This window comes from Chanos chanos, chromosome 1, assembly GCF_902362185.1.
Source record: "Chanos chanos chromosome 1, fChaCha1.1, whole genome shotgun sequence".
Lineage (NCBI taxonomy): Eukaryota > Metazoa > Chordata > Actinopteri > Gonorynchiformes > Chanidae > Chanos > Chanos chanos.
Genome location: NC_044495.1, coordinates 60,372,389 through 60,384,888, shown reverse-complemented (window position 1 = coordinate 60,384,888; position 12,500 = coordinate 60,372,389). Strand labels below are relative to the sequence as shown.

Genomic DNA, 12,500 nt, shown 5'->3' with positions numbered 1-12,500 from the left:
ATGCATGTGCAATGGTGTGTCACAAATAAGATTGCTGACCTGTTTTATAAAGAAACTATGATGTAAAGAAAGGGAAAATCTAATTAGTAAAATATACAAACCTCCAACTTAGCTGTCAGGCTAACTCTGAGATTAGCTAGCTTGCTACTCGCTGATAACTTTAAGTCCCTTTGACATTTTATGTTCAGCTCATATCCTCGGTTTGTCTGGAAGATTCTTGATATAAGCAGAACAGCAAACGCTAAACGAAAGACTGTAAATTTCACCTTGACTTTACATGTGACTGTAGTAGCTACTCTGTGACATACGAGTAAACTTCACCCCGGAAGACAACAATGTTTTTCTGGTCACATGTTACGTCCAAGGTCCAATCACGTACGAGCATGCGTTATATTCGTTAAGAAGTCTGTGGTTTTACCCCTATAGAAACAGATGGTTCCGATCTCAAAGTTTTTAAAATTAAATGTCCATCGAAATTGCTCTTTAAATAATGTTTGCTGAGCGTGAATACGGTGAATTCCTGTATATGTTTAATGGAATAGTGACTTGTGAGATCAGGCAGTTTGTTATGGAAATTATTATTAATATTGTACAAATACTATATCGTTGCACTGCTACATAAATAAATAAATAAATGAACGCTGTATGGCGCGAAATTGATTTATTGAAACGTCTCCACAGTGACAAAGCAGACTGCAATAAGGACACGGAGCAAGTCGTGATAAATAAAACATCCCAGTGACAGCGTCAATATTCCCTCGGTCATAGGAGGCCTGTCGACATCACATTTCTGTTCTACAGCAAGCCTAAAACACCTTGCACCGTTTGTTTTTTTTTGCGAACCACGACGCCTTTTTCAAAGGAACACAAGAGCGTTCGTGTCGTTCCAGAGCAAGAACATACTGTTCAGTGGCTCCGCGGAATGAGATTTAGAAACAGTGACAGAGAACAGCGTGTTTTACACACCAGATACAGCTTACCTGCCAATCAACTCACGCTTAATTAGTTAAATGATGCACCAGAATGTACCGTCGAATAAAGCAACGGGATTTGGACTGGATTTGAGAAGCACAGACATAAAGGAATATAATGTGGCATTTATCTATGTAACTCTAATTGTCTCTTTTATATAAAGAGTAAACACTGTGTTTTCCCTCCACGTTCTTTTACGTGGTATTTCAGATTTAATCATAGTACGTTCACAGTGAAGTAGAATACATCACAGCGCCAGGCGTGTTTCACTGGGAACCATGAACCACGAAGCATTTTTTCTTTAGTTCGCTCACTAAATGTTATTCATGTAAACGGACAACATGAAGCATCAAAAGACAACAATCATGTTCAAATCAAAACAAGCGTCTCTGGGAGAAAGCACTGGACCGAGAGAACTGTGTATCCATAAATTTCATTATTCACAGGAGAAACATTCGCATCGATTTTGACAGAAAAAGCTGTCACAGTACAGATGACAACTGAGCTCTTCACTCATTCAGACAGACAGACTAACAAACAGGTTATTGTAGAAACACGGGTAAGATCGATGTCATCCGGGAAAATCAGTAGCCGGCAGGATCATTTCAAACAAACGAGCATATTGTAATAACCTTCAGGAATGAAAACAATTTTGCTCTCTCTCTCTCTCTCTCACATACACACACACACACACACACACACACACACACAGGCCTATGACAAATCTGCATAGTAATTGCAGCAATAACCTTTTAAATGTAACTCCTTAATTGCAAGTCATGCAGATAAAAGCAGATTAACTCTAAAAGCCTGCACGTATTTAATGAGTTTCTCAATTTTTTTTCCCCCATGAACATTTTTCTTTCCCTTGCGGATGCCCGAGAGAAGAAAATTAATAAGCAAAATACCTCATTTCTGTAACAGTCTAGAGCAAGGAATCAGCACAAGGGACATCACGCATGCATATTAAATTTCCCTTTGTTATATCAAAAAAAAGCCGAGTGTTTCATCCTGGACATGTTTAACGTGTCATAAATATACCCATGTTATGCCGATGGTTTGTTTGGTTTAGTAGAATGGAGACATTACATTTATACATGGAGTTTATAGTTTCACTTTACAATATCACATTCCTCTACAGTGACATACCTGCAGTAAGGGCATAAATATGTGGAATTATTTTGTTTCGTTTGGTTCACAAGACAAAACTGATTTATTGTCTGAACTTTTTTTTTTCCAACATCAGCAATGATAGTTTTTATCACAGGTGAGTAAAAAGTGCTGGGTGGAGATGCTGTTCTGTGTGTAACTTCAACCCCCCCCCCCCCCCCCCCCCCCCCCCTTCCAAACACACACACACACACACACACACAGCTATGGCTAAGTTCACACCTCTCATTCTCATTCCTATAAACGAATTTTCCCCAAATCCATTGTCTCATTTTGGGCAACTGGTCAGATTCAAACTCAGTGATTACTCTAAGGTAAAACAAGGAGGAATTAGCACGCAAACACCCCCCCCCCTCACCATAACCATGGTGACCTGCATTAGGTCTGACCTCAATCAGATCTGCAGATACATCATAACAGTCACAAAGTTGACACAAAAAGGTAATGACAATAAATTAAAACATCTTTGATGACTTCTACACTAACAGCTTCTGTGATATAAAGACAACGTCAGAAACCAAAAATCTTCCTTTACTGGTCCACGGGGCTTCACTTGAACTCTTAACTACAGGCGACTGCCCCCCCACCCCACCCCCAAAACAGTCTACTTGGCACTAAGGTCCACCACTAGATGCTGGTATGCCTGGGTTTTGCCTTTGAAGCTGGCCGCCAGTAGGATGTCCTTGTTATCGACGGACATGAGGGTGAACGCTCGCGGCGCTAGCATGTTCAGCTCCTGGAACGGCTGGAACCTCTGGGTCAGGTCGTCCCACAGGTAAACGCGGGAGAAGGAGTAGTCGCTCCCCAGGAGGAGGTACTGCCGGACCCCCACCGTGAACGGGTACACGGCCATGGAGCCGCGGGACGGGAGCGACTGGATCTCCACGAAACGCTGGCTCTCCCACCGCAGGATCTTGGAGTCGCCGATGAATCGCGTGAGGCACAGGTAGAGCGCCTTCCGCACCCAGAAGTGCTTCACCATCTGCACGTCGGCCGTGTCCGTGATCTGGGAGTAGTACGTGAACTGGCGCTGGCCGCGGTTCCACTGGTAGACCACGGGCGGCTGGGAGGCGCTGGACAGGATCAGGCGCGGCTTCCCGTCCACCTCCAGGAACTCCACGTGCGTGTCGCGGTGCCAGGGGTGGAGAGACTGGTGAGAGTAGAAACCGTTGCTGTTCCAGCGGTAGAGGCTGGTGGAGCCGGCTTTGGAGCTGTCGGCCACGGCGAAGTACCAGTCCCCGTCGATCTGGAAGGTCTCCACGAAGTTGGGTTTGCGTACGCGGGTGGTGTCGATGTCCTGGATCTTCACAAAACGCAGCGGACCCTCCTCCCACCTGAAGAATCAGTGACAATATTTACATTAGCAACGACACGCACATTTTAAATATGTACACACTCTTAAATGTGCTAACATGACGACTTCCACTTTATACTACTACTATTACTACTGAATCTCCGTTTCACTAACAACCTTATTAAGGGAAGCTTGAGCATTAATTCACTCAAACCCATACCAGTGTAAACAGAAGATTCCTATGAATGGAACTGCTTAGACACAGAGGAAGTGAGAAAGTGAGAGTTGCCAAAGAGTAACGGGCTCAGTGTGCCCTGTGCGTGTGTGTGAGTGTGTGTGTGTGTGTGTGTGCTTATTAGTAGTGTTAGTAAATGATGAACAAACTGGTGCGTCTCACTTGTAGATATGAGATCCTCCGAAGAGTTGGGCCACAACCATGTACAGGGTGTTATTGATCACCACAGGTTTACAATAAACAGCAGAACGTGCTGTGGAAAAAAACACACGCGCACACACACACACACACACACACAGACACACACACACACACACACACACAGACACACACACACACACAGACACAGACACACACACGCGCACACACAGACACACACACACACACACAAAAACACACACACACACACAGACACACACACACACATTAAATCATACATCTGGCTGCTTGTTGTGTTGAAACACTTTGGCTCTGTGCAGAGGAAACAGCTTTGGATTCTCAGTGTACTCTGGGCCTATCAATTATAGATGGTCTATAGCAGAGTCAGTGAGAATAGCTTCACTTTCTATGGAGATGGGCCCAGGAGAACAGCACTGCCCTGCCAAACCACCTCCCTCTATGTAGGTTATATATACTCTCTTAAGTACTTATTTACTTATAAATATACCAGAGGCTCTCTACCTCCCCACAGAACACCTCATCTCTCTCTCTCGCCCTCTCTCTCTCTCTCTCTCTTACACACACACCTCTCCTGCGCTCTCTGAAGCCATTACTCTAAAAACAACATTTTAAGTGTAGCATATCTGGGATCTCTTGCTTTAGCCAGTGCAGGTCAACAGGGAGAGAAACAGAGCTTCGACACCGCACTGCAGAAGTTCGTGTACGTTACTTAGCTCGTGATTCGGGTCAAGTTGCGCGACAAGTTTGACATGAACAAACTGACAAATGAAAGAAAGTTAGTTCCGCTCACATGTTATGTTGTGGTAATCCTTCAGCCCCATTTCCACGTGATCCCATTTAAACACGGTACAGAGTCCGCTATTGGGCTGGGCAAGCACCACGTACTGGTCATCGTTAAATTCGTAGGTTTCCACTGACAGTGACTGGAATGGGAACGGGAAGGCATCATAGACCGCAAAATCTAAGTGAGGAGACAAACATATGTTTTAAAAAACCTTTTAGTGATGTTCATTTGAGATGCCGCTGCTACTCAGCAGTAGCTACGTTACATGTGATGGGTTAAATTGTTCCTTCGAACGCTAGCATCGCTGTGTTCGTTTTCCAGGCTAACCTGCGCTGATGCAGTTGAAGTCTCGTGGCACGAGGTCGTGGACTCGTCGACCCTGGAACTCAAACGGACTGGCGCAGTATATGGGCGGAACCGTGGTGTTAGTCTTCCCCATCCAGTCCACCAGCCATTTAATCTTACAGTCGCAGCGGAACGAATTACCTCGCAGGTCCCTGAATTACGGCACAACGCGACAGGAACAGTGTCGGGGCAGGTTAGCGACTGCTCTTCGTAATTTTTCAAGAGACACTTGGTTGAAGGTGTAAGTTACTCACAAATCGGTGAGGATGTCGAGATGTTTGAAAAGATCTCGAGGCAGAACCTGCAGGTTATTATTCGACAGAGATCTGCCAAAACAGAGGGGGGAAAAAAGAGATACTGAAATGTAGGCCTTCAAGTTTGAGTAGAGTCTGAGTAATTATGTTTTCACAAGTGCAACATTACAGACCAAACAGTATAGACAAATGAAACAGTCGGCACATACAGATGAGTGAGGGACTTGAGTCCTCTGAAAGTGTGTTTAGACAGGGCCTGAATGTCATTGTTCTCAATGAACCTGAAAAGAGAAGAGAGGAAGGGACACTATCAACAGTGACGAATCTATATGAGGTATATTTATAAATCATATTTATGCTTAGAAACAAAATTTGCATATTTTACAAAATTATACCAGATTTATATATTGGTAGATTGATCTTTTCGCATCATCCACTAAACGGAGAGTTAGTGGTCTGATCCGTCAGTCAGTCAGAGAAAACAGTATATAGTTTTACAGGCAAGTTTGCTTCAAGAAAGTCATTCAGTTAAATAGATTAAGAGGCAATCAGCTTCAGATGGATCCAAACAGAAAGCTTTATCTAATCGACAATATCTCCCTTCCTGGGCGTTTTGTTGTCTATTCCGTATAAGAACACATCTCTCTCTCTCCCTCTTTCTCTCTCTCCCTCTCTCTCTCTCTCTCTCTCTGCTGTCCACTTGTGCAGGATTTATAGATCATCAGCTGTTGGAATTCAATAAAGAACATTCGGTGGACTGCAGAACTGCACGTGCTCAGTATGCTTGGTTTCCCCCTAGTAAGGCTTTTAGCTTAATGATACTGAAGTCACGTCAGTATGTCTTCATTTCCTCCGAAAGCCTTTTAGCTTTAGAAGTCAGAACGTCGCGGTCATTAGCCTGGGCTTGCGTCGAAACTGCCGACTACGCCACTTGAATCTTAAACAGGTTCCTTGAGAAATGACAGAGCGTAGATGGGCGAAATAGTGACCTTGACAACGAGGAAAAAAAACGCTCCCCATGCAAAAAGGCCTGTTCATTCAAACCAAGTTATTTAACAGCTCACAATCAGCTGAGACAGGAATGAGTTACGTGCTTTACAAACGTTGAGATGTCCCGGACGAAAACAGCACTGCTGTTCGATTCGATCACAGATGTCGATTTCGTTTCGCTTTACTTTCGGACGCGAGCCAGCTGGGAGGAGAACTGCTTGGGAGCGGAGGAGAGATGGAGGTCCTTACCGTCGAACTGTGCATGCATAAGCATTTTGGTTTAGGCATTACTATTACCACCATCACCACCTTCAACCCACTCAGCAGCTTCACACAGAGAGAGACAGAGAGAAAATAAATTAGTTTCTCCCCCCCCCTGCTGTTAGACAATCGTCGAACCCTGCCAGGAAACTGTTGAGTTATTTTAGAAAAGGTGAGGGTACAGTCGAATTTCACCGTCGACTAAGAACAATGAGAACATTGCCCCGTCCACTTGGCTGGCTGTGCCAACCCACTGCTGCACTCGCTGATCTTCAGTTGCAGGGCAGTCTTTCTGTGACAGATGTGTTGTTACAAAAGACTGAAGAATGCACATGCTTTTATCGTAAGTAAAAAAAAAAACAAAACACCAGCCACCAGTTCAGAAATAAGAGCAGGCAGATGAAAGACTGTAATCTTCAGACCCAGAGCCTAGCACTCCTGCTTCATACGCAGCTTAACGCGTTTATCTCGACAAAACTGTAATTGCACCGGCTCTCTGGACGGGTATGGCGTCGGCTTCACCGTCTTGGTCGATAAGGAGGATGTATAAGCAGTCATAACGGGCCACTGTGAGTGGAGGAGTGCGGTCTGAGGAGGCGACGTGAACACATCGACTGCGAGGGCGTTAGGACTCATTAGCATTCACAACAGGACGTCGTCGGCGACTGGGGTAGCCAAGGCTGGCAGTGCCCCGGCATGGGGAGTGGGCCAAGCTGCGCCAAACAGGACGCATTCAACGAGAGTTTTTAATGCATCTCTATGGCAACTCCATGACACCCTGCTCCTCAGCTCCATCAGCCCCAGTCTGTTTGGGCCGTCAGTCCAGAGAGATGCCACCTCAGCAGATCCTCCACACGGGGCAGAGACGATGTCTCTCCTAATGACCAGCTCATACAGCAAATCAATACTGTACTCCACACTCACTAATACTACACACTCACTGTGACTATACAATACTGCACTACACACTCACTGTGACTATACAATATTACACACTCATTGTAACTATACAATACTGCACACTCACTGTAACTATACAATACTGCACTCCACACTCACTAATACTACACACTCACTGTAACTATACAATACTGCACTCCACACTCACTAATACTACACACTCACTGTAACTATACAATACTGTACTACACACTCACTGTAACTATACAATACTGTACTACACACTCACTGTGACTATACAATACTGCGCTACACACTCACTGTAACTATACAATACTACACACTCACTGTGACTATACAATACTGCGCTACACACTCACTGTAACTATACAATACTGCACTACACACTCACTGTGACTATACAATACTACACACTCACTGTAACTATACAATACTGCACTACACACTCACTGTGACTATACAATACTGTACTACACACTCACTGTGACTATACAATACTACACACTCACTGTGACTATACAATACTGCACTACACATTCACTGTAACTATACAATACTACACACTCACTGTAACTATACAATACTGCACTCCACACTCACTAATACTACACACTCACTGTAACTATAAAATACTGTACTACACACTCACTGTGACTATACAATACTGCACTATACACTCACTGTAACTATACAATACTGTACTACACACTCACTGTAACTATACAATACTGCACTACACACTCACTGTAACTATACAATACTACACACTCACTGTAACTATACAACACTGTACTACACACTCACTAATACTACACACTCACTGTGACTATACAATACTGCACTACACACTCACTGTAACTATACAATACTACACACTCACTGTAACTATACAATACTGCATTACACACTCACTAATACTACACACTCACTGTGACTATACAATACTGTACTACACACTCACTGTAACTATACAATACTGTACTACACACTCACTAATACTACACACTCACTGTGACTATACAATACTGTACTACACACTCACTGTAACTATACAACACTGTACTACACACTCACTAATACTACACACTCACTAATACTACACACTCACTGTAACTATACAATACTGTACTACACATTTACTGTAACTATACAACACTGTACTACACACTCACTTATACTACACACTCACTGTAACTATACAATACTGCACTACACACTCACTGTGGTTATACAATACTGCACTACACACTCACTGTAACTAAACAACACTGTAATTATATAATACTGTACTACACACTGTAACTATACAATAGTGTACTACACACTCACTGTAATTATATAATACTGTACTACACACTCAGTGTAATTATAAAATACTGTACTACACAGTCTCTGTAACTATGCAACACTGTACTATACACTCATTGTGGTTATACAATACTGTACTATACATTCACTGTGACTATACAATACTGCACTACACACTCACTGTGGTTATACAATACTGTACTATACATTCACTGTGACTATACAATACTGCACTATACATTCACTGTGACTATTCAAGACTGCACTATACATGCACTGTGGTCAAAAAAAGGAACACATGACAAAAGGCCAGATGAGCCAAAAATAAACAACAGGCATTTCATAATAACTATGAAATAAGGATTATTCAGGTTGAATACACTGTTAAATAAACTGCGTTTTGGCTGCATGTTTAACAGGTTTATGTAAGACTGCGTCTTGAAATTTCAGCAGCTGTAAGATCTACACTTTGATATACAGATCTCAGATCTCTGCAGTGGAGTGAGGTGCTTAAAAGAGGAGAGGAGAGGAGAGGAGAGGGAGGCGGAGAACAGGAGAAGAGAGGGGAACAGGAGAAGAGAACACTCACAGATACTGGAGGTGTGAAAGACCAGCAAAGGCGTCATCAGCTATCAGAGAGAATGTGTTTGAGTTCAGCAGGCTGTGGAGAGATAGACACAGAGAGAGAGAAAGAGAGAGAGGGAGAGAGAGAGAGAGAGAGAGAAAGAAAGAGAGAGAGAGAGAGAGAGAGAGAGAGAGAGAAAAGAGTTGCATTACTCGCTGCGCCTTATTAAAATGTCTCTCTGTGCCTTTGCCAGTCAACTCTCCCAGGGCAAATAACAGATAGAACTGATAGAACTGAAGAGCACTCACGTAAAATCATTTTATTGTGAACGGTTTCACGGAATGAGTTCAACTTCCTGTCACATGTCCAGCACATGAAGGCTTGTACACAGCTCTGCTGACAGCATTACCCACCACAGAGGTTTGTGTGGAGGGAGTGTTTTGTATGTGTGTGTGTGTGTGTGTGTGTGTGTATGTGTGTGTGTGTGTGTGTGTGTGTGTGTGAGCATGTGTGTGCGTTTAAGTTTTGTCTCTCTCTCCAGTTGTCAGATGCTTAACACATTCCCTGTGGGGACCTTCCCGCTCCGCCTGCAGAGAGCTCGCGTCTGAAAATGCGCTTTATGCAGATCACAGCTGCAGTAAACAGGGCTCGGCGGATTTTGGCTGGGGCGCATTTGTGTTACCCTGGCCCAAGACACGGATCTGACTGAGAAATGCTTCGGCAATAAAAATGCTGAGAACATTAACAAAGCCAGTGGAATCCCTAAATGGTGATATTTCACTGGCTTCCCAGTGAAAATCATCTATGTTTTATGGAAGATGCTAACAGGGCTGACTGATGTGATACACAGGGTGGACAAACGGTGATAAAAAGGGCACTAATAGTGATGTTAGATTTGAAACGGACCCACACACGCACACGCACATGCACACACACACACACACACACACACACACAAAGGCACCCACCCACACACACACACACCAACCCACACACACACACACACACAGACACACGCACACACACACGCACACACACACAAAGGCACCCACCCACACACACACACACCAACCCACACACATACACATACACAGCTGGGACAGACAGGCAATTGTTTTGTCTCTGGGGTACAGGGAGGTGTGTGTGTGTGTGTGTGTGTGTGTGTGTGTGTGTGAAGGGGAGAGACTGACGACTGTGGCCTCAGTCTCTGACACTGACACAGTCACTGATACACTGAGTTCTCTGTTGGTCAGTTACACTACACACACGCACACGCACACACACACACACACACACACACACACACACACTCCCCTCCAACACGTCATTACATCACTATTTATCTATCCCTCTGTCTGTCTGTAAATGCATGCCAGTGTACAGTGGTGGTGGTGTGTGTGTGTGTGTGTGTGTGTGTGTGTGTGTGTGCTCTGCCGGGCTGGTGTTAGCGTTGGTGTGGAAATGTGGTGTTAAACGTTTCTGTCAACGCCCATGACTGTGGCTGAGCTCACCACTGTGGAAGCATTCCCAAAGAGACAGAGAGAGAGAAAGAAAGAGAGAAAGAGAAAGAGAGAGAGAGAGAGAGAAAGAGAGAGAGAGAGAATGGGGGGGGGCAGAGAGAGAGAGGGAGAGAGAGAGAAAGAGATAGAGACAGAGCGAGGAAGAGAGAGAGAGAGAGATAGAGAGAGGGCGAGAGAGAGAGAAAGGGAGAGAGAGAGAGAGAGAGAGACTGAGAGAGAGAGAGAAAGAGAGACTGAGAGAGAGAGAGACAGAAAGAGATCGAGAGAGAGAAAGGGAGAGAGATAGAGAGAGAGAAAGGGAGAGAGAGAGAGAGAGAGAAAGAGATCGAGAGAGATAGAGAGAGAGAGAAAGAGAAAGGGAGACAGAGAGAGAGAGAGAGAAAGAGATCGAGAGAGAGAGAGAGATAGAGACTGAGAGAGAAAGAGATAGAGAGAGAGAGAGAGAGAGACAGAGAGAGAGAGAGACTGAGAGAGAGAGAGAGAGAGAGAGAGAAAGGGAGAGAGAGAGAGAGAGAAAGAGATCGAGAGAGATAGAGACAGAGAGAGAGAGATAGAGACTGAGAGAGAGAGAGAGAGAGAGAGAGAAGAATGGTGGGATAGTCTGGAGGACTCACAGGAACTGGAGCAGGTGGAGGTGTGAGAAGGCTCCTTCAGGAATCTCCGTGAACGCAGCGTTCACCATCGTCCTGCAGGACCACATGGATCAGAATCAGCAGCAGCAGCATTATCATGCATGTATTTAGTGTTGCTTTGAGAAATATCATCAAACCATTCACTGAGCTCTGGTGTAACTCTGTGACATTATGAACATGAGAGTGATTCATACAGGCGCTGAAAAGACTTGGCTTCATTGTTCTACACACACAACGGCACAGTCCTGACGACCGAAACCTGGGAAACTCAAGGCTGTGGTTCGGTACTTACATCGGTTTATAACCGTGATTGTCGCGGTTTGTTTGTTTTCGTCTGAGAATAAAAGCCAAATTCGAAATCCGCGTATTGGCCTGATCGGATCGTCGAGGTTCTCCCGATGGGAGAGCGCTCCGCTAATTACTCTCCTATCAATTCCCAACTTTTCCACTCCTCTCAGGTGTTCATCATTTGAAAAGTAGGACATTCTCTCTCTCTCTCTCTCTCTCTCTCTCTCTCTCTCTCTCTCATACCTTAAAGAGTTCTCCATATGAAAAACCAGGACACCCTGACCTTGATCTGTTCAGGCCTTTATAAATCCCACAGATTGACCTTCACAGCCCAAACATTCTTCTCGGATGATAATCTCATTCACTGCAGCTTCCAGTGAAGAAAACAAAAATCAGATTTACTGCGGCTAAGCGTCGGTGAGGGACACTGGGCTGAATGCAGTCGTTTGGATTGACATGGGACCTACATGGCGTACTGCAGAGTGTGAAGAGAACTGAGCTTCTAGAACATTCAGATCTGTGTCGTCCACTCTATATGTGTGCAGCTCTGTTGACAACACAGTGACAAAAAGTCTAACTCAACACACTGCGCTTCCAAATAACGTACCAAACTTTCAACAGGTTAATATGTAGCGTGATTACGCTAAAGTTAATGTGTTACTGTTCACTGACTTGGACACATTTCTGTGGCCACTGGTCAAATTAAGGCTCGGATAGTGGGAGAAGCCTCTGTTTTTTCAGACTTTTATCATTTTAGTCTCTTCTTAGATTCATTATCACA

At 44.3% G+C, this 12,500-nt stretch overlaps 2 protein-coding genes across 2 annotated transcripts in view; both read right to left on the bottom strand.

The window, feature by feature from the left end:
• chmp7 (charged multivesicular body protein 7) overlaps window positions 1-318 on the bottom strand; it is a 7,792-nt gene extending 7,474 nt beyond the window's left edge. The window contains exon 1 of the mRNA XM_030777112.1: window positions 102-318. The gene's annotated coding sequence lies outside the window, so the exon portion shown is untranslated. The remainder of the gene's footprint in view (window positions 1-101) is intronic.
• Window positions 319-2,746: 2,428 nt separating this feature from the next.
• The window catches only part of lgi3 (leucine-rich repeat LGI family, member 3), a 10,771-nt gene continuing 1,017 nt past the window's right edge, over window positions 2,747-12,500 (bottom strand). The window contains exons 2-9 of the mRNA XM_030779645.1: window positions 11,414-11,485; window positions 9,304-9,375; window positions 5,444-5,515; window positions 5,235-5,306; window positions 4,963-5,132; window positions 4,642-4,812; window positions 3,834-3,924; window positions 2,747-3,476 (exon numbers count right to left, since the gene is read on the bottom strand). Coding sequence (XP_030635505.1) covers window positions 2,747-3,476; window positions 3,834-3,924; window positions 4,642-4,812; window positions 4,963-5,132; window positions 5,235-5,306; window positions 5,444-5,515; window positions 9,304-9,375; window positions 11,414-11,485 — 1,450 coding nt within the window. The remainder of the gene's footprint in view (window positions 3,477-3,833; window positions 3,925-4,641; window positions 4,813-4,962; window positions 5,133-5,234; window positions 5,307-5,443; window positions 5,516-9,303; window positions 9,376-11,413; window positions 11,486-12,500) is intronic.